This window comes from Hyperoodon ampullatus (genome assembly GCF_949752795.1).
Source record: "Hyperoodon ampullatus genome assembly, chromosome: 7".
NCBI classification, from domain to species: domain Eukaryota; kingdom Metazoa; phylum Chordata; class Mammalia; order Artiodactyla; family Ziphiidae; genus Hyperoodon; species Hyperoodon ampullatus.
The window spans coordinates 59,520,481-59,544,078 of NC_136920.1; the positions used below are offsets into that span (position 1 = coordinate 59,520,481).

Here is a 23,598-nt window from a genome sequence, read left to right on the forward strand (position 1 = left end):
ACATTAGAAAATACCAAAATCATGCAAAATATCTTTTCTGACCACAATGGAATGATGCTATAGAAATCAACAGAAGGAAAACTGAAAAATTTGCAAATATGTGGAAACTAGACAATATAATCTTGAATAATGAGTGGGCTAAAAGAAATCACTAGGAAAATTAGAAAATACTTTGAGAGGAATGAAAACAAAACCACAACATAACAAAACTTATGGTATGCAGTGAAAGTGCTTGGGAAATTTATAGCTCTAAACACTTACATTAAAAATGAAGAAAGATCTCATATTAACCTAACTTTACACCTAAGGAACTAGAAAAAGAGCAAGCCGAAACCAAAGCTAGCAGAAGGAAGAAAATTATAAAGATTATATTAGAGATAAAACAGAGAATAGCAACACAATAGAATCAATGAAACCAAAGTGGGTTCTTTGAAAAGATCAGCACATTGACAAACCTTTAGCTAGTGTAAGAAAAATAGAAGATGACAATAAATGAAATCAGAAGTGAAAGTGGGGACATTACATCCTGTTCTACTGAAATAAAAAGGATTATAGGAGAGTACTATGAGCAGTTGTACACCAACAAATTGGATAACCTAGACGAAATGGATAAATTCCCAGAAACAGACAAATTACTAAAACTGAATCAAAACGAAATAGAAATGCTCAACAGACTTTTGACAAGTAAAGAGATTGAATTAGTAATCAAAAAATCTTCCAACAAAGACAAGTCTAGGACTAAAATTCACAGTTGAATTTTACCTTATGGTTAAAGAAGAACTAACATCAATACTTTTCAGAATCTTCAAAAAAAATAGAAAATGAGGGAACACTCCTAACTCATTCTATGATGTCCTTATTACCTTGATAACCAAAGTCAGACAAAGATACCACAAGAAGCTACAGATCAGTATCCCTTATGAACACTGACACAAAAATCCTCAACAAAATACTAGTACACTGAATCCAACAACACATTAAAAGGATTATACACTATGACAAAATGAAATTCATTCCAGGAATGCAAAGTTCAACATAAGAAAATCAAGGAATGAAATATACCATATTAATAGAATGAAGGGGAAAAAAACCGATTAATAGCATGAAGGGGACAGAATTCAACACCCTTTCATGATAAAAACACTCAAACTAGGAATTGAAGGAAACTTCTTTAATAATCCTGTTTTTTTGTTGTTGTTGTTTTTTTTAAATATTTACTTATTTAGTTGGTTGCTCTGGGTCTTAGTTGTGGCAAGTGAGCTCCTTAGTTGTAGGATGTGAACTCTTAGTTGCAGCATGCCTGTGGGATCTAGTTCCCTGACCAGGAGTCAAACCCGGGCCCCCTGCCTTGGGGGTTTGGAGTCTTAACCACTGCTCCACCAGGGAATTCCCCCGAAGGAAACTTCCTTAACATGATAAAGGGCACATATGAAAAGCCTACAAGTTAACATTATACTCAGTGGTGAAAGACTAAAAGCTTTCCCCCAAAAGGAACAAGGCAGGATGCCCACTTCACCACTGCTATTTTCTTGTGACTTTGACATTCTGTAATTCTATCTGGAAGTGGTATTTGCTTCATTAGGGTTTTTGTTTGTTTGTTCGTTTTTTGTTTTTAAGTTTTAAAAATTCATCTGCTCCATGGCAGCATTTTTCTCATGAGGGTCCTTCAGCTACTCTGTTTTTCCTGTGCTGTTTTTTCTTCTTTTTAAAATTTTGTATTTGCATAGATCTATTCTTGCTCCTTTTGGGGTTATTTTTGAATGAAGAGGGTTTTTCCTGTACAACTTTTTAGGATAGCAGAAGTAGGTATCTTAGGGTAGCTACAGTCTTCAAATTTACAGTAATTTTCTTTATGACCAGGGTTGAGTCTATGAATTTATTTTCTTTCTCCTCAGCCAGAGAAGATGGCTGCTGCAGTGCAGGCTGTCTCACTATTTTTTTTTTTTTGCCACACCAGCAGCCTAATTTCTGCCAGCGTAGATTGTTTGTGTGATTTCTAATTTAGTATTTTCTCCTCTGTTTCTTCAAACTGAGCAGCAAACAAAGCTCCCTCTACCAGCCCATGTCCCCTGTTTTTTGTTTTGTTTGTTTTGTTTTTTTGCGGTACGCGGGCCTCTCACTGTTGTGGCCTCTCCCGTTGCGGAGCACAGGCTCTGGACGCACAGGCTCAGCGGCCATGGCTCACAGGCCCAGCCGCTCGGTGGCATGTGGGATCTTCCCGGACCGGGGCACGAACCCGCATCCCGTGCGTCGGCAGGTGGACTCTCAACCACTGCGCCACCAGGGAAGCCCTGCCCCCTGTTTTCGTTGTTGTGAATGTGGTTTAAATTTTATACCTCAGAAAGCTGCAGTTGAAGAAATGTACTCCCCCCCACCCCTTTGAGTTTTGGAACCTCATGCCTTATATCTACCCTCCTTCTCCAATTTAATTGTCTCTCCTTAGGCCTCTCTCCCACTTACATTTCTTATGTTTCCTAGTTTTATCGGAGATCATGTTTGCATTTATGTTTTTTATTCTGTTTGTTGCTTTTGGGTAATTTCTGAGAGAAGGGAGATTCTGACTTTGCTCTGTTATCTAATACCAGAAGTACTTAAAATATAATTTTTTGTTAGTGCTTTACATATTCAGTTAGTCAAAATATTTTAACTGGATTAAATTTCATAGTTATAAACTGTAGATGTGATATTTTCACTTAGCTAACAAACACTTTTCTAGTATTTACTATGTGCCAAGGCTGTTCTAAGTGCTTTATTATCAATATGTACTCATAATTCTATGAGGTAGATGTTCTTTTTATTCTTATTTAATTGATAGGAAACTGAAACATGGTAAGGAAAATTAACTTGCCCAAGGTTACCTAATTAATAAGAAATAAGAATGAACACTTTCTACTTTTCATTCTATGCCTGTAGCATTTGTGGGTCTTGGCATCATTTGATTATACCTTATTCTAGTGAATCCCTTGAGAACAGAGTCCATGCCTCATTCATTTTTATATTCCCAGTGCATATTTAGTAGAATACCTGAAATTCAAAAGATACTCAAAGAATGTTGTTGGTGAATTAATATTTTTATTAGGAGCCAAGTAATTTTCTCTCTGTCAGACTTGTATAGCTTCAGTTGTTTGTTCTACTTGCCTTGTTTAAAATTTTTTTTTTTTTTGGTATTCTCATGTCATCATTTAATGCTATTGCCATATTTGTGTTAATAACACCTCTAAAAACAGCTGTTGTATTCCAGGGCAAAATTATAAAGGTTTCCTTATGAAAGAGTTGTCAGTGTCCTGATAATATAAGTACTAGTACCCTTAGCCCAGTTTGCTATCCGTGCTAACAGATTATTTTTTATATTCTGATACTAGTTATTTTTAAACAGTGTCATTTGTAAAATAAGAGGTCAGCGAACTCAGAGTAGTAAAAATGTGGTGGTCGTCTTGTAGTTCATTTGTTGTTGTTGCTGAGTTTTATTCCACTGTAAGAATATGTCACTGTTTGTTGATCTGTTATCCCACTGGCGGGCACTGGGACCGTTTCCTGTTTTGGGCTATTTATGAATAAAAGTACTATGAATATTTTTGTCAAGTGTTTTTGTAGAGATTTGTTATCATTTCTCTTGGTAAATGCCTAGTATTAGAATTTATGTCAAGATAGATGTATGTTTAGTTACATAAGAAATACCAGATTTTTTTCCCCAAGTGGTTGTACCATTTTACATTCCCATGGACTACATGTTAGAGTTTCATTGCTCTGTACCCTCACTGATGTTTATAATGATCAGTATTTTTGATTTTAGCCATTCTGGTGGTTGTGTTTGTTTTTAATATTCATCATTATGGGTTTGATATCCCATCTCCACTACCACCATTAATAATTTGAATGTTCTTTGGTGTTCTGCTTATCCTGGTGATGAATTACAGAGTTAGGGAGTTCCCAAGACAACTGTCACTCCAGATACCAACTGCAAGTTTGGAGGCCTCCAAGACCACCCTCACTTCTGACATGACTTGCAAGATCGTGGTCCCCAAGACTAACCTTGGATTTGATAATTTGCTAGAAGAACTCCCTGAAAGTTTACTTAAAATTATGGTTTATTATAGTGAAAGGATATATTTTAAAATTAGCCAAGGGAAGAGGTGTATTTGGTCAGTTAGATAGATTGACTGCCCATGTGGCTGACCTTGGTCTCCAGCTCCTTCAGAAGTTGAGCTGATACCACATGCGCCCCACCCCCCAATAAATCACATTGTTGTTAGCATTTTCTATCTGGCATGGCCTAAGGGTCCCAGGTAAACAAAAACACTCTTATCAGGCATGACATTCCAAAGGTTTAGAGATTACCTCCCAAAGCCAAGGGCAAAGGCCAGACCTATCTTTGGGCAAGGCTAAACCTTTATTACACACCTTTATACCTTCCTTGGTTGTTTTTTTATTTTTCTTTCATTAATTTTCTAAATATTTTTGTGACTTTTTAATGAAAATTTCAAACATACAACCAGGTTGAAAGAATTTTACAGTAAACACCCATCACCCAAACCTAAATTCTACTGCTAATATTGTACTGTACAGTGTACTCGCTTTGTCACTTATCTATGCATTTACCCATCCTCTATCCATCAACAATCCACCTTATTTTTAAAATTTATTTCAAAATAATTGTACACATTACCAGGCTTTTCCCTAAATAATTCAGCATGCAGATCATTAGAGTTCAGTATTTCTTATAGTTTCTTATTTTGAGGTAAAATTTATATACAATGAAATATAAATCTTAGGTATACTATTGCTAAGTTTTGACAAATACATACACTCAAGTAACCCAGCCTCTATCAAAATTTAATTTTGTATTTTTCTTTTCTTTTTTTTAAAATCTATTTATTTTTTATTTTTATTATTTTTGGCCTTGTTGGGTCTTTTTTGCTGTGCGCGGGCTTTCTCTGGTTGCGGTGAGCGGGGGCTACTCTTCATTTCGGTGCATGGGCTTCTCACTGCGGTGGCTTCTGTTGTTGCAGAGCACGGGCTCTAGGCGCGTGGGCTTCAGTAGTTGTGGCACATGGGCTTAGTTGCTCCGCGGCATGTGGGATCTTCCCGGGCCAGGGCTCGAAGCCATGTCCCCTTCATTGGCAGGCGGATTCTTAACCACTGCGCCACCAGGGAAGCCCCCTTTTTTTTTTTTAATATTTATATATTTATTTGGCTGCACTGGGTCTTAGTTGCAACATGCGGACTCTTTTAGTTGTGGCAAGTGGGCTCTTAGTCGAGCCATGCGGGATCTAGTTCCTGACCAGGGATCGAACCCGGCCCTGTGGAGTCTTACCCACCAGACCACCAGGGAAGTCCCCTTCCTTGGTTTTTAAAGCTCACAAAATGTTTGTGTTAACTGATATAATCTGTGACCAAGGTCAAGAGACTTAATTGGTTCGTATGGATATAGACTGTGATCTTGGTTCCGCCTATCCCAGGAGCTAACATAACTGAGCTGTTTAACTGAAACTTAATGAAGTCTGAAACCTGATTATAGAGTTTCTGTCTGTTCTTTCATTCATTAAGCAAACGTTTATTGAACTACTACTGTTTTCAGGCACTGTGCTACACATGTAAATACAAAGCACACTCACTGCTCCCAGGGAACTCCATAGTCAATTCACAGACAATTACAGTACTTGAAGCACGTGCTATGTTATAAGATGCTGGAGGACCACAGAGAGGGTGTCTAAATCACAAGTGGAATTCAGGAAGATTTCTCAGGAGAGGTCATGTTTAAGCTAAGTTTTGAAGGATAAGAGATATAGGTCAAGTAATAGGGGAAAGGAATTCCAAGCAGAAAGGACCACGTTTGCTAGAGTGTGGAAGCAGGAGCCTAGGTCCTTTTACTATACTTAGTTCTAGCCTAGGATGTGAATGGAGGAGTTTATAGACATGAAGCCACACTAGCAGTCAAGTCTGGATAGTAAGTAACCTCATCTGTCATGTTAAAGGAATTTAGATTTTTTTCTAGGAGTGATGAAGAGCCATTTCAGAAATGTTAGCAGGAAAGTGGCTTGATCAGATTTATGTTACGAAAATTATTTAGAACATTAGATTTTTATTATTGTTGCATGGATTTATTCTTATTCCTTTCTATATCATATGGAATTTATATGAGTTGATTGAAAATTAGTGCTTTTTTATCTTTAATTTTTTCTAATTATAGAAATATTAAATAATTATTAGAAAAAAAACATAGAATAGAAAGTAAAGAATCTCACGTCCTCTTCTTTTAACAATAAAAATTTGGATATATTCTTTGAGTGGCCCCCCCTGATATGTATTTTCCAGGTATACAGAATTTATACAGATACCTGTATTACATAGAGGTATATATTAATATTTTTAAGATAAAATGAGATCTTGCTTTACATATTCTTCTGAAGCTTTTAAAAAATATTGGGTAATATATTATAGCTTTCTTCATAGTACTTATAATTATCCCATTTATTATTAAATATTTATTTGTATAATGATTTATTTACTATCTGTTAGTCCTATTTGATGTCTGTCTTATTCAGTGCTATATCATCAGTACCTATACAGTGTCTTTTCCACGATAGCCAGTCAGTTGCATGAGTTAATTGAGGCTATCTTTCTATACCAGCACATACAGAATTACCACATTCTTTTTAGTGGCCATATAGGATTCTTCTGAATGTAATAGAATATATTTTGAAAGGTTAGTTTGTTCCATTTAACTATTAAATTTTTAAAAATACGCAGTGGGAATGTAAAATGGCACAGCTGTTATGAAAAATAGTTTGATGGTTCTTCAAAAAGTTAAGCATAGAATTATCATATGACCCAGCATTTCTACTCTTAAGTATACATTCAAAAGAACTTAAAACTTAGTTCTACATAGAAATTCATAAACGAATGTTCATAGCAGCATTATTCATACTATTGAAGATGTAGAAACAACTCAAATGTCCATTGGTGGATGAATGGATGAATTGTAGTATATCCATGCAATGAAGTATTATTCAGCCATAAAAAGGAGCAAAGTATTGATACATTCTACAACTTGGATGAATCTTGAAAACATGCTAAGCGAAAGAAGCCAGACACAAAAGATTACGTATTACATGATTCCTTTTATATGAAATATCCAGAATAGACAGGTCTATGGAGACAGAAAATTGGCTTAGTTGTTGCCAAGGGTAAGGGGAGTGGGAATGGAGAATGATTACTTACTTAATGGGTATGAAGTATTCTTCTGGAGTGATTAAAAAGTTTTGAAAGTAGGGAGAGGTGGTGGTTGTATGCACTGTAAATGCACTAAATACTGTTGAATTGTATACTTTAAAATGCTTAATTTTATGTCATATAAATTTTACCTCAGTGAAAAATATATACATGTACACATGGTATAGATTCAAACAATACAAACAAGAAATCAGTAAAAGGTCTTTCTTTTACCACTATGACCAATTCCTTTCTTCATAAGGAATAATTGTTAGACCAGTTTCATGTTAAATATTTCAGGGAATTCTATCACAGTGATTCCTAAGGGGACCACAGTAGCATTTTTGAATGGTACAGTTTTATATCTGATGGACTGTGGTAACTGAGAAGTATCATAATGATCATAATCCAGCATATACATGTAAACATTTTTATATGAAAAGATAGTAATATACTATATATATTATTCTGTAACTTTTCTGTTTACTAACCATTGCATCTTCCTATAAAGTTGCAATTTACTAAATAATCCATCTTTTCCCCTTTGAATCAAAATGCCATCTTTTTTAGTTACTAAATTTTTATTTATTATATTGATATTTGGTATTTGGGTATATTTGGGTGTATTTCTGACTTATGTTTCATTATCTCTGTTTGCTCATTTCATTACCGAGCTGTTTTAATTACTGTTGCTTTTAAACTTAATTTTTACTATCTGGTGAGAGTAGGTGATAATTTTTAACATTATTCTTTTTCAGAATGTTTATAACAATTCTTTTTAAAAAAATATTATTATTTATTTATCTTTGGCTGCATTGGGTCTTTGTTGCTGTGCACAGGCTTTCCCTGGTTGCGGCAAGTAGGGGCCACTCCTCCCTGCGGTGTACGGGCCTCTCATTTTGGTGGCCTCTCTTGTTGCAGAGCTTGGGCTCTAGGCACACGGGCTTCAGTAGTTGTGGCACATGAGCTCAGTAGTTGTGGCTCGCGGGCCCTAGAGCGCAGGCTCAGCAGTTGTGGCACACGGGCTCAGTTGCTCCGTGGCATGTGGGATCTTCCTGGACCAGACTCGAACCCGTGTTCCCTGCATTGGCAGCCAGATTCTTAACGACTGTGCCACCAGAGAAGCCCCTATAAGAATTCTTAAGTGTTCGTTTTTCCATTTGAACTTTATAATCAACTTACCTAAATAAAAGAAAAATACTTCTGGAATAATGGCAAACTTATCTCTCAGCTCCTCAGACCTTGGCAACTGATAATCTACTTTCTGTCTTTATGGACTTGCCTATTCTGGACATCTTGTATAAATGGAATCATATAATATGTGGGATTTTATGTCTGGCTTCTTTCACTTAGCCTGATGTTTTCAAGTTTCATCCATATTGTAGCATATATCAGTACTTTGTTCCTTTGAGTGATATACCATCATATGAATGTAGCAACATCTTGCTTATCCTTTCATCAGTTGATGGACATTTGGGTTGTTGTCACTTTTTGGCTATGATGAATAATGCTGCTATGAATATTCATTTATAGGTTTTTGTGTAGATGTATGTTTTAAGTTTTCATGGGTATATACCCAGGAATATAATTGCTGGGTCTTATGGTAACTCTATGTTAAACCTTTTGAGGAACTCTCAGACTATTTTCTGAAGCAGCTGTACTGTGTTACATTCCCCAAAGCACTCTACCAGAGTTCTCATTTCTCTACATCCTTGCCAGCACTTGTTTTTGTCCATCTGTTTAATTATAGCACCCATTAATATTTTAAAAGAGAAACTGATGTTGAATTTTAACAAATACCTTTATATCTTATATGAAGGTTATTTTTTTGCTCTGTTCTCTTGCTGTGATTTATAATAAATAGATTTCCTAATATTGATGATGTGAATGAGCAGTTGTGATCTTGTATTTGTTTTATTTAGAAGAAGAAAGTACTTAGTAGACATGTAATTGTTTAACAACAACTAAAAATTGCACTGACAATTTTAAAATTAGTTGATATGCATGTTCAGAGTAAAAGAGTTAGTTCCCCTTTTCTTGCAGACTTCACTTGAACATTCTTATTTCAAGATGAGATACATCTAAGGTTAAAAGGGTTCTAAATAAATAGCTGAAATCTTTCCTTTCATCTTTTGTAAAATATTAAAAATACCACCTCCTTCAAAATACAGGTAAGTTTTCAGATTTTTAATGATTAAAGTTTAAGCGAGTTCATTTTAATTAGTCTTGTTTGCCTGGGGAGATATATTTAGTAACACAAGTCATAATTTCTCAGCCCAATTTTAATAAAACAACATGGGTGTAAAAAAGGTTTGTGCATATATTTATAAGTGCATTTATTTACTTAAAATAAGGACTTTATTTTTTCACACATAATGTATATTCGTACTAAAACATCAGAAAATATAGAAAGCAAAAAAAGAAAGTGAAAGCCAGTAATCCCACTGTCCAGAGAAAACTTACATTACCATTATATATATGTATATGCAGACACACATAATTTACATATATATACACATACACCAAATATATATATAATACAGTATACAAATGCATGTATACAGTGTGCTTTACATATATGCATATATAATATATAGTTTATATGTTTTCTCTTAAGGAGAGGACGAATTGTATTTTAAAGGACTGTGTTAAACGCTTTATAATGCACCAAACCCCATAAGGAAAAGGGTCTTGCTCAACTCTTTTTTTGCTTGTTTTTTAAATTGTGGTAAAATACATATAAGATTTACTATCTTAATCATTTTTAAGTGTACAATTTAGTGCTATTAAGTACATTCATTTTGTTTTGCTGCCACCACCATCCATCTTCAGAACTCTTTGCATCTTGCAAAACTGAAACTCTCTATCTATTAAATAATAACTCCTCTGATCCCCTCCTCCCACTCCCTGGCAACCACAATTCTCCTTTGTGTCTATATGATTTTGACTGCTCCAAGTACCTTATATAAATGGAATCATACAGTATTTGTCCTCTTGTGGCCGACTTATTTCACTCAGCGTAATATCCTCAAAGTTTATTCATGTTGTAGCATATGTCAGAAATTCCTTCCTTTTAAAAGCTAAATAATAGTTATCCATCCCAAACAAATGTGGTAAAATTTTAAATACTTTAATTTCTTACAGAAGAAGTGAATAGTCATGTTGGTAAATTTAAATAATTATTAAAATGGGGAGTTTTGGTTTATTGCCTTTTTTTCTATTCCAGCTCTTTCTTTATATTTTTCACTTTTTACTGTGATATCTCTGCTTTAATGAAGTGCTTTTAAGAGCACAGATACCTGACACCTCACAGAAAAGTCTTTAAACTTAGACTACTCAAAGTAAATTGTTAATATTATCATATTTCATTGACTCTGCCTTGCCTGTGGTTTGTAAGGTACACTGTTATTTCATGTACTGTTAAGATAGAAGAAAATACTGCCAATCATTATTTATTTGTTTATTTATTTATTTTTAAAGGAACATTTATTTATTTAGTTAGTTTTTGGCTGCGTTGGGTCTTTGTTGCTGTGTTTGGGCTTTCCCTAGTTGCGGCGATTGGGGGCTACTCTTCGTTGCGGTGTGTGGGCTTCTCGTTGCCGTGGCTTCTCTTGTGGTGGAGCACGGGCTCTAAGTGCGCGGGCTTCAGTAGTTGTGGCACGTGGGCTCAGTAGTTGTCTGCCAATCATTTAAAAGATGAATACCAATATCATAAATGTTAAAATGTGAAAAGTATTTACTGTAGAATCTGTGAAATATAATACATGTGTGGAAAGGGTGCTCTTATTATACCATAACATGTGGTGGCCTTGTACTTTGTTTTGTGACTCTTGTAAAAGAATGGAATGAAGGAAATGATTTGACTATTTCATGTTGAGAAGCTGATCAAATTTTGATTTTTCACCTTGTTTTCTATAGTCCCTCTATGTTTATTATTTATATTCAGGAAACATTTTTACTACCTACTATGCACTAGCCATTGTGATAACAGTAGCTAACACACATACGCACACACACGCACACACACACATCTGTCTTTTACTCTGTGCTGGTCACTATTTTGAGCACTTTATATATTGTCATTAACTAAATTTTACACTATCCCTATGAGGTAGATACTATTTCTATATCCATTTTACCAAGAAGGAAACTGAGGCACAGAGAAGTCGAGTGACTTGACCAAGGTCATACAGCTAGTAAGTGGTGGAGCTAGGATTTGAATGTGGATTGTCTTAACTCCAGGGTCTGTGGTGTCAGCAGTATCCTTAGGCACATAAGGTGAATGACATATTGTGCCTTCCCTCAACACAGCTTACCAAGCAGTATGTGAGGGTGTATTGATAACTTTACATAAAATTATTGTTATATGTTTGGTAACGAATTTTTATTTGTGTTTTTAGGACATTCAGTCAGAAGAAGGCTGCTATTGAAAGAGAGTATGCACAGGTAAGCTTGGAAGTGGAGGTCCCCATCCTAGAATACCTCTTCTTTGGCTTAAGGGCAGATATGGTTGTTGGAGAGAAGTGTTGGCATCCCTGTATGCTCCTTTTCTTATTTTTGGTCCTCTTACTTTGATCCTCCTTTTACTCCATTTGAATCTTCAAATGAAGAGCTAATTTGCTTCTTACTACAAAGAATGTTGTGAACATTCTGGGAGAAGCTAATAGTCACAATATTTGTAAAGTATTTACAAGTATAAGTGATGGTGAATACATTTTACAAGTATATATGTTCATTCTCCCTTATGTATCCCATACTCTGCATTTTTATGAAAGGTTAATTATTTTTGTTCAATCAGGTATTTATTTCTCATTAGGTCCCTGTTGATAGAGAATGGCGTGCTTTCAGTTGATGATACGGTGCTATTTATAGGGAAATTTAAGCATTTATTTTATTTTTAAAAAAATATTTATTTATTTATTCATTCATTCATTCATTCTGCACCGGGTCTTAGTTACGGCATGCGGGATCTTTGTTGCAGTATGCGGGCTCTTAGTTGCAGCATGCGGACTTCTTAGTTGTGACATGCGCACTTCTTAGTTGCAGCATGTGGACTCTTGGTTGTGGCATGCGGACTTCTTGGTTGCAGCATGCAGACTTCTTAGTTACGGCATGTGAACTCTCTGTTGTGGCAGGCATGAGGGGTCTAGTTCCCCGACCAGGGATCGAACCTGGGCCCCCTGCATTGGGACCGTGGAGTCTTACCCACTGGACCACCGGGGAAGTCCCATAAGCACTTATTTTAATTAGAATCTTATTTGCTCTCAGATAGCTAAATGTGCCAAGGAAAAATTATGTTGATATATCATTTTGTGAGTATGTAAGAATTAATAAGTATCCATCCTTATACAAAAACAGTTTAACATAATTTGGAAATTTTGGCCCTTGTAAGCAATTACTTTCCATGTGGAGTAGAATTCTAAAATTGATCCCCCCCCCAAAAAAATCATAAAAGTAGTATTTGTTACAAAATTTAAAAATACAGGAGAGCACTAGAAGGAAAAATTAACACCCAGGAAATGCTGTACATGATAACCCCTGTTATCAGCGTAATTTGTGTTGTTGCTGCTGCTATTGTTATTATCAATATAAATAATAAAATTGGGGAATGATTTTATTTGTACTTTGTTAGATCTTGATTTTAGTTTTATTCTGATTTCTTTGTAGTTTACCAGGTAGCTGTCTGCCTTTATTTTATTTTATAGTCTTAGAAAAGGAATTATCTATTTTTGAAAACTTAGACTCAGTAATTCATTAATTCAGCTGTTAGTTATTGAGTGCTTATTATCTATCAGGTGCTTTACATAATGAATAGCATTAGTTCTAACGTTACTGCTGGACCTTTATTCTTTGCATATATAATAGATACTAGTAATGATAGCTAATATTGATTTAATCCCTACATTGTACCAGGCACTTTGCTGATAATTTTATATATATTATCTGGTTTAATTCTCTCCATAAACCTTTAAAATAGGGAGTTACTATGCTGTTTACAGGTATGTTTTCATGTAGTCCCTTTATAGATATGCTTCCATTGGGATCAGAGCATATCATATGCTTTTAAAGTTTAATACAGGGAATTCCCTGGTGGTCCAGCGGTTAGGACTCTGTGCTTTCACTGCCGAGGGCCTGGGTTCGATTCCTGGTCGGGGAGCTAAGATCCCAAAAGCCGCGTGGCCAAAAAAAAAAAACAACAACTTTTTTTTAATACAAAGTGAAAATTTTTGCATGATACATTCTTCTGTAACATATTGTAAAGTTTTAATAATCAAATAAATAGGACTGGTTCATGATTAAAAATATAAAATAGTACATTAAATTGTATGAAAAGTAGCAGTCCTCTGATGTAATGCCAGTCTTTTTCCTCAGAGAAAAGATTAAAAATGGATCCTGTTTTGGTTCTTCTGGTGATCTTTTCCATATCTTTAAATAATGTGCATAATTGATTCTTGATTTATCAACTCTAGACATTATTGCTTGATTACTACTTAATTAAATGAGAAATTAGCTTCTTAAGCCATTCCTTTCCAGCCTACTCTTTCCAATATAATTTGTCACTATTTTAGTGCCGTTGCTACTTTTCTTCTTTTTTTTTTTAAAGGGAACTTTATTTTTCTTCTTTATTTCTTCCTTCCTTCCTTGGCTGCGTGGGGTCTTCCTTGCTGCGTGGGCCTTCATTAGTTGCGGTGAGTGGGGGCTACTCTTCCTTGCAGTATGCGGGCTTCTCATTGTGGTGGCTTCTCTTGTTGCGGAGCATGGGCTCTACGTGCACGGGCTTCAGTAGTTGTGACACGAGGGCTTTGGTAGTTGTGACTTGAGGGCTCTAGAGCGCAGGCTCAGTAGTTATGGCACACAGGCTTAGTTGCTCCGCGTCAGGTGGGATCTTCCGGACCAGGGCTCGAACCCGTGTCCCCTGCATTGGCAGGCGGATTCTTAACCACTGCACTACCAGGGAAGCCCAGCTACTTTTCTAACTCTAAATGATCTACTTAGACTTCTATCTCTTCTGTTAAACACACACACACATATGTTACATGTATAGATAGATGTATTTATGTGTATATATGTATACACACAATGCAGTTGAATTATATTTTACAAAGCAGTCAGATTTACTCTTGAAAAATTTCTTTAAATGTCTGTCAGGTAAATTATATCTGGTTGTGTTTATATAATTCTATATAATAATGTATGCAAACTGTATAAGGTAGCTAATAGTAGATATTTCAAAATTTCATATTCATAAAGTAAAGTATTTCTTTGTCTCTCTGCTTTGGACAGTTGAATACATTTATGGAGAGCCAGTTTGCTGACTCTTCTTGTTATTTGTCATATTTGCCTTTTAGATGATATTTTTCAGTGTTTTCCCAGTTAATTTTTCAATTTATTTCTTTTCTTTTTAATTTATTTTATTTATTTATTATTTTTGGCTGTGTTGGGTCTTTGTTGCTGCGTGCGGGCTTTCTCTAGTTGCAGCGAGTGGGGGCTGCTCTGCGTTGCAGTGCGTGGGCTTCGCATTGCAGTGGCTTCTCTTGTTGCGGAGCATGAGCTCTAGGCACGCGGGCTTCAGTAGTTGTGGCTTGTGGGCTTCAGTAGTTGTGGCTCATGGGCTCTAGAGCGCAGGCTCCGTAGTTGTGGTGCATGGGCTTAGTTGTGGCGCATGGGCTTAGTTGCTCTGTGCCATGTGGGATCTTCCCGGATCAGGGATCAGACCCGTGTTCCCTGCATTGGCAGGCGGATTCTTAACCACTGCGCCACCAGGGAAGCCCCTGAATAACTTTTAGATTCAGAGCCATTAATTTCCTTGTTTTTCCACACTGTATTACCTCTCTACCACTTAGTGCATTAGAAAGCAGCATTTCTTGACAGAGTCTCCCAGTATTTCCTCCAAGAATTTTTCCTCTTTGCTGATACCACTCTCTTAAGTTTTCATGCAGAAAAGTTTCTTGATCTTAGCAGATGGTGTCAATGGAAGGTTTTCTGACAATGATAATATAGTACTTAAATGTTGGAAATGTGAGGAGTTCATTGTTTCCTCAAGCCACCAAATTCTGTTGTATCCTGACAGCAGTTAAGGGATGTTGTCAATGGTTAGATGCATCCTGATTTCAGAGATCTTAAAATGTTAAAAAAATATATATTTTATTAATAGAATTGATGAGATATGTTCTTTTTTCCCCCCAGGCTCTGTAGAGATTTCATTGTTTGAAAAAAAGTTGAAACTTGCAGGGGGGGCATTAAAGAAAGTATACTCCTAATGGCTTCTTTCTTTCATAGACTGAGGAATGTGTTGCAAAGTAAAATATTCATAATATTTTATATGTATATATATATCTATAATGTAATATATCCATATTGAGCTTTTTTTTTGGTATGGGAAAAGATATCTAATTGCCTTTTTTGTATTTATTGCCGTAGCCACTAACTACATATTTTTCAATTTATGGACAAGAAGTGGGATACTAATTCAAGGAAAGGCGTTTTCAGTCTGAAATACAACAAATTAATGATAATGGGAAGATTACTTGACTTCTCTGACCTTTTTTTCCCTTCATTTTTGAACGGAGAATGATAACCATTCTTTCTGCCCTTCTTCTCAGCTAGTTCTGGAGACCAGATGCACTGGTCTCCAGAAATGAAGACTTCCCAGTCTATGTTTACACGTATAAAAAATATGAAAATAGTTCCCAATCTATGTTTACACGTATAAGATGGTCCTTTGTGTTCTTATTGTGATAGTTTTCCTTTTTTTTTTTGCAAATTGTTGTAACCTAGCTTTGCTAGATAATGGATTTCCATATTAGAAAGGGAGTGATGAATTAATTATGGGGACTTTTGCATATAATATTAGATAATCCAAGTCCCATTTTTCTGGGAAAGAGTATAAGGTAAGGTAGTTGCAGGACCTTCTTCCCTTTGGAAAAGCACTGTAAAAACTCTGCCAATACGAGAACGTTTACTGTTTCATTAGGGTAACTACTTAACCTTTTTATTATGCCAGGTTTTTTTTCAGCTGTCTTTTTTTTTTTTGGCTGCGTTGGGTCTTTATTGCTGTGCGCAGGCTTTCTCTAGTTGTGGTGAGCAGGGGATACTCTTCATTGTGGTGCACGGCCTTCTCACTGCGGTGGCTTCTCTTGTTGAGGAGCACAGGCTCTAGATGAGTGGGCTTCAGTAGCTGCAGCACATGGGCTCAGTAGTTGTGGCTTGCGAGCTCTAGAGCGCAGGCTTAGTAGTTGTGGTGCATGGGCTTAGTTGCTCCGTGGCATGTGGGATCTTCCCAGATCAGGGCTCGAACCCTTGTCCCCTGCATTGGCAGGCAGATTCTTAACCACTGCGCCACCAGGGAAGCCCAAGCTGTCTTTAAAAGTCTTTGTAAAAGCTTACAACCACAGCTCAGATTTTGTACTAGAAATTCATGCAATAGGATCAACTTTATGGAAATTTTCTTTATAACCCAGGTTATCTAGAATGTATCTATAATAAGAATCAATAACAGTTATTACCTTAAGCCATAGAGGTTTACAAAGTGAAATTTCCATATGTTAGCCAGCTTTAGATTTTGTAATTTTTACTGAATTGAATTGAAATATGAAGAGAAATTTTGCCCTAATGACATTTCCTCTAACTTTTTATTTGAAAAAAACTTCAAATCTGTGGAAAAGTTGACAGAATAATATACTGAAGAATGGTCAGTTTCCTCTATATTAACCAATTATTAACATTTTGCCCCATTTACATTATGTAGCTACACTTTTTTTCTAAGCTGGACAGTTTGAAAGTAAGTTATAGCTATCATGAGACTTTTCATCCACTTACTTTACTTTGCATCTTCTGAGAACAAGATCATTTTCCAAAGTAACTAAAGTCATTATCATATCCAAGATAATGAATAATAATTCTATAATATCATTTAATATGTAGTTTGTATTCACATTTCCTCATTTATTCCCAAAATGTCTTTTATAGCTGTTTTTCCAAGATCCAGTTAAGGTTTACACATTGAGTTTGGTGTCTCTTGATTTTATTTAGAATATTTCTTTCACCTTTTTTGTTTTTCATGACATTGACTTTTTGAAAAATCTGGTCATTTTTCTTTTTTTAAAAATTACATTATTATTGACTGTATTCCCCAACTGTACATTTCATGCCCAGGACTCATTTATTTTGTAACTGGAAATTTGCACCGTTTAATTTCTCTCACCTATTTTACTCATCTGGTCATTTGTCTTGTAGGAAGTTTTGTCGAATTGTCCAGGTTTTTTCTTCATGATTAGATCTAGGTTAAATTTTTAGCAAAAATACTACATAGGTGATGTTGGACCTAATAAGATTTTATGGTTTGTTTTGGCGAGTCTGATAGATTAGAACATATCACCGATATTGCCATTTTCAAGCCTGATTGAATCTTTAACAGTGATACTAGATTTTTATCATTTATCAGTTTTCAAAATTATCTCGAGCCATTTCTGTTTTATTGTTTTTTTGCTATATCACGTTTTGCTGGTGCTCTAAAAAAAATGAAGATTCGTTACGTTAAAAGTATTTGGCGAGGCATAATTAAAGAAAAATTAAACATTTGAGAATTTGGTTTAATTTTAACTTATACATTTTAGTTTAAGTTATTAAAGTTTTTAAAATGTCAAAGCCTGTATATTCTTAACTTACATTTATACACATTTAAAAATCAACTGAAAATCAGAACATTTGTCATTATTGTGGGAATTTCCTTCAGAGAGTCTGCTAGTTGTTAAATTGAAAGTATGTGAAACATTTATGTTACCAACTGTCTAATGGATAATGTTTGATAATGACACTAGTATAAGCTTCCTTTTTGGGACGTTCCATAGTTTTGGCTATTATTTGTTGTTGGTACATCATCTAAATAGTCAAGACTATTTAAATAGCTTTAAAAGAAATGGAATCACAATTAATGTGAACAGCTGCTTTGAATTTTTAATTTCCTCTATCAATTTTACCAATTTTAAAAGTCTTTAAAAAAATAGTAGTTGTGTTTTGGTTCCTTTTTGGTATCTAATATTAATATTTAATATTTTTTTAAGTATTTTAATATTTTGGTTCATCTCTGTCAGGAGTTTAATCGTGTGAATATTGATGTTTCCTTAGTTAGACCATAAGATGAATAGAATCTATACTCTAGCAGGACTTACTCCACTTAATTTTTTTATAAAAGTATTATTTTAAAGTTAGTTTATTTTAAGATATACCACGTTTCATGTGTTGAGAAAATATTTTGAGCACTCTTCTAGGTACTGTGGATATAGCACTGTCCAAAAAAGAAGAAAGAAAAGTTCTAGCACTTACAGGACTTATATGCTATGGTTGTATATTGTCTTCCAATTAAATATATTAAATTCTTTCTCTTCAGGGAATTCCATGGCGGTTCAGTGGTTAGGACTCTGCACTTTCATTGCCGAGTGCCTGGGTTCGATTCCTGGTTGGGGAACTAAAATCCCATAAGACGCACAGCACGGCCAAAAACATAATAATAAAATTAAAGAATAAAAAAATTTTAAAAATAAGTTAAAAATTCTTTCTCCTGAAAGCCACTGATGTGGCATTATAGTCAACTGAAAAGAATGACCTTTATAGAATTATTACTTGTGGTATATGTTGTCATCCTCTACGCAAAGAATTGATGGGCCAAAAAGGTTGAGTATTATTTGTGAGATTTAGAGATCATACAGATGAGCTGTCCCAATAAAAAAAATATCATAAAGGAAAAGAATTTAAGTGGGATTGATCAGATGACAGCAACTTGAAGAATAGTACCTCAAGTACATGCACACTAAACTTGTAATACATTTTTAGGGAGATGTTAGAAGAAAGAAAGAAAATAATACTATGTATCCCTATTTACACTTGAAGGGATTTGAGCCCTGAACTTTTTCAAGTTTCTTGGTACTTTCCGTTTCCTACAAGAGTATTAATGTTTTATGTATTAATGTTTATTAATGGTTTGTGAAATTCCAAAAATAATAGATAATAGATGTATTATTCAAAAATAATAGACGTATTGCATATCTATTTATACAAACAGAGCAAATGAATCTCTGAAAACACAGAAGCCATATGAGTCACTAAACAACATTAAGTATTAGTGTAAAATTTAGTCTGGCTTTTGACTGTAGTTAGCTAACCACTGAGGTATTGGTAAAATCATTTGCAGTACTCAAACTGAGATTGCTAAAGGCAAGTTCTGTGTATTAATATACTTACTGTAGTCCTTGGCAGAATGCTGCTAGTGAAGGAAGGATACAAAAGGTTACTGTGGCTGGAGAGAAAGAGCAGGAAAAGATTGTGGACTTTAAGGGTGGCTCCTTGTCTGAGGACAAACACAGAGCAAACACAGGCACCCTGTCAAAAAGCCTGTGGTTATCACCAGAGTCCCACCTCAAGTGCAACTTTTTGCTATTTTTATTCTTTTAAGAAATAAATTTATGAAGAGTTAGGAATACTACCCAAGAAGTTAGTGTTGTGTATATGTGGCAGAGTTCTTTTTTGGTAAATTTCATCAGCATAAAAATTTAAAATGTAACTTATTTTAGCTGTGTACACCTAGCTTTCTGGCCATTGCTATTAAAGAAGCATTGGTAAAATTATTTGAAATGGTGGACTGTATACTTGGAGTTTTCTATTTTGCCTGTCTTGTCCTGTAAAACAATAAGGATAACTATCTTGAGAGAAAGTTGAGGGTTGTTTTCTGTGTTCATGTTGATACTTATGTTTTTAAATTATTTTATTTTATTTTTGAGCTCCTTAGCTTGCAACAATGGTTAGAAATAAATTTTGGGAGAAAAGCAGTCTGATTTTTTTCCTCAAAATACTTGATATACATAGTTTGATTTTTAAAGTTTTAAAAACTGTTGGAAGAAGCACTGGTGGATTTGAGTAAATGTTAGTATTCTTGGGCATGTAGATTTGCTAGTTTTGTCTTCTTTTTTGAAACTTTGTTATATTTAGTTTTATTATCTTGCTTGTTATTTGGCTCTGCTCCCATATATAATTGAGGAATTATATGCAAAATATACTTTTTTTTTTTTTTTTTTTTGCGGTACGCGGGCCTCTCACTGCTGTGGCCTCTCCCGTTGCGGCGCACAGGCTCCGGACGCGCAGGCCCAGCGACCATGGCTCACGGGTGCAGCCGCTCCGCGGCATGTGGGATCCTCCCGGACCGGGGCACGAATCCGCGTCCCCTGCATCGGCAGGCGGACTCCCTACCACTTGCGCCACCAGGGAAGCCCCAAAATATACTTTTTAAAATTTATTTTTTATTTATTTTTGTTGAAGTACAGTTGATTTACAATATTGTATTAGTTTCAGGTATACATACAACATAGTGATTCAGTGTTTTGCATATTATATTCCATTATAGGTTATTACAAGATATTAGGTATAATTCCCTGTGCTGTACAGTAAATCATTGTTGCTTCTCTATTTTATGTATAGTAGTTTGTATCTGTTAATTTCATACCCCTAATTTGTTCCTCCTTCCTTTCCTCTTCCCTTTGGTAACCACAAGTTTGTTTTCTGTATCTGTGAGTCTTTCTGTTTTGCATATACATCTATTTCTATTATTTTTTAGATTCTACATATAATTGATATCATATAGTATGTGTCTTTCTCTAAGACAAATTTCACTAAGCATTATATTCTTTAGTTATGTCCACATTGCTGCAAATGGCAGTATTTCATTCTTTTTTATGGCTGAGTTAATATTCCACTGTGTGTGTGTGTGTGTATCTCACATCTTCTTAACCCATTTGTCTGTTGATGGGCACTTGGGTTGCTTCCATGTCATCATGGCTGTTGTAAATAGTGTTGCTATGAACACTGGGATGCATGTATCTTTTCGAATTAGTGTTTTCCTTTTTTCCTGATACAGACCCAAGAGTGGAATTGTTGGATCATGTGGTAGTTCTATTTTTATTTCTTTAAGGAACCTCCATACTGTTTTCCATAGTGGCTGCAGCAATTTACATTCCCACCAACAGTGTAGAAGGGCTCTCATTTCTCCACATTCTCTCCAACATTTGTTATTTGTAGACTTTTAATGATAGCCATTCTAACAGGTGTGAGGTGATACCTCATTGTGTTTTTGATTTGCATTTCTCTAATAGTTAGCAATGTTGAGCATTTTTTCATGCGCCTGTTAGCTATTTGTATGTCTGCTTAGGAAAAATGTCTATTCAAGTCTTTTGCTCATTTTTTGATTGGGTTGTTTGTTTTTTTGATATTGAGTTATGTGAGCTGTTTTGTTTTTTTTTTTTTTGTGGTATGCGGGCCTCTCACTGTTGTGGCCTCTCCCGTTGCGGAGCACAGGCTCCGGATGCGCAGGCTCAGCAGCCATGGCTCACAGGCCCAGCCGCTCCGAGGCATGTGGGATCTTCCCGGACCGGGGCACGAACCCGTGTCCCCTGCATCGGCAGGCGAACTCTCAACCACTGTGCCACCAGGGAAGCCCTGTGAGCTGTTTTTATATTTTGGATGTTAACCACTCATCAGTTGCATCATTTGGAAATATTTTTTCCCATTCAGTAGGTTGTCTTTTTGTTTTGTACGTGGTTTCCTTTGCTGTGCAGAAGCTATTATGTTTAATTAGGTCCTATTTGTTTTTGCTTTTATTTCTTTTGTCAGGCGTTATTTCTTCAAATATTCTCTCTGCCCTTTTCTCTCTTCTCCTTCTGGGATTCCCACAATGCATAATTAGTCTGCTTGATAGTATCACACACTTTCCTTAGGTTCTGTTTGCTTTTGTTCAATCCTTTTTTCTTTCTCGTCCTCAGACTTGACAGTTTTCATTGTCCTGTCTTCAAGTTCACTGATTCTTCTGCCTGCCCAAATTTGCCATTGAATCCCTTCAGTGAAATTTTCATTTCAGTTATTGCACTTTACAGCTATAAAAATTGTTTGGTTTCTTTTTTAGATTTTTCCATTTCTTTATTGATATTTCCATTTTGTTCACATATTGTTTTCTTGACTTTCTCCACATCTTCCTATAGTTCTTTGAGCATCCTTAAAGTCTTTGTGTAGTTTGTCTGCCATAAGTTCTTTTTCAGGGACAGTGTCAGTTGATTTATTTTTTTTCCTCTGAATGAGCCATACTTTCTTGTGTCTTTGTATGCCCTGTGATCTTTTTTTTTTTTTTTTTTTTTTTTTTGCGGTATGCGGGCCTCTCACTGTTGTGGCCTCTCCCGTTGCGGAGCACAGGCTCCGGATGCGCAGGCTCAGCGGCCATGGCTCACAGGCCCAGCCGCCCCACGGCATGTGGGATCTTCCTGGACCAGGGCACGAACCCATGTCCCCTGCATCGTCAGGCAGACTCTCAACCACTGTGCCACCAGGGAAGCCCCCTGTGATCTTTTTTGTTGTTGTTGTTGAATGCTAGATATTTGAATCTAATAATGTGGTAACTCTGGAAATCAGATTCTCCCCTTTCCGAAGGGTTTGGTGTTTTCTGTTGTTTTTGCTTTTTGATTGTTATAGTTTGTCTCTGTGCCAAGTATCAGCCTGAGGTATAAACTTAAGTCCTTCTCAGGTTTTTTCTGAGCCTTTCTCTGTACATGCATGGTCACTTTCTAATTTTCCCTTTATATGTAGTAATTTTTGAATTTTCTAGTCTTTAGTGTCTGGCTCCTTAAAGGGAAAAAGTGAAAAATGACAGGAGGGAAAAGGGTGCTAGTCCTTTAAATTCCCTCAAAATCACTTCATCTGGAGGTGGAGGTGCTTTCAGCAGTGGGGGAGGGGGTAGGTTACTTAAACAAGAATGGCTGCCTGCCTCTTTGTCTGCATCTCTATGATCAGAAGTGGCAATCATCAGTCAGAACAGAGATCACTGATATTTAGAGTACAGTGTCTTTTTTGCCCATCCTGGTTCTTGCAAGTTATGTGCAAGGTGCTTCAGGAACATGTAACACAAGCTGAGCTGCCTGCCATGTGCCAGGAGTAAAGGATGGATAGATGCTACTGTGTGAAGAATTGAAATTGACTGGAAAAAACCCTGCAATTTACCCATCCACATCTTCCCCTGGAAGTTGCTAACCTTCAAGGTCTTCAGAGTTCCAAAATAGTTACAGCAGATAGATTCTACCAGAGCAGTTGTTGTGTAGGTAGGGAGACTGATTCCTGGTGCTTCCTACTCCATCATTTTTCCAGAATCCTCCTCCCATTGTCTTCTTTTTAACCTAGAGTCTAATGTGCTTCTGACTTCAACCCTGATCATAGCTTCGCTTTCTGGTCCAGGGAGATGATTACCTCATTTTGATGCCCATCTTTGTCTTATTGGTTTTCTCCTTTAATTTTTTAATTTCTCATTTGTATATATTTTGAGTGGGGTGGGCAAACATTGCATCAGAGCATGAATTT

At 35.9% G+C, this 23,598-nt stretch overlaps 1 protein-coding gene across 2 annotated transcripts in view; it reads left to right on the forward strand.

Annotated features, from left to right (window-relative positions):
* The window catches only part of FCHSD2 (FCH and double SH3 domains 2), a gene marked incomplete at both ends in the record, with an annotated part of 298,329 nt that overhangs the window by 31,751 nt on the left and 242,980 nt on the right, over positions 1-23,598 (forward strand). For both annotated transcript variants that reach the window (XM_079708869.1, XM_079708870.1), the window contains one exon: positions 11,613-11,658. In XM_079708869.1, coding sequence (XP_079564995.1) covers positions 11,613-11,658 — 46 coding nt within the window. The remainder of the gene's footprint in view (positions 1-11,612; positions 11,659-23,598) is intronic.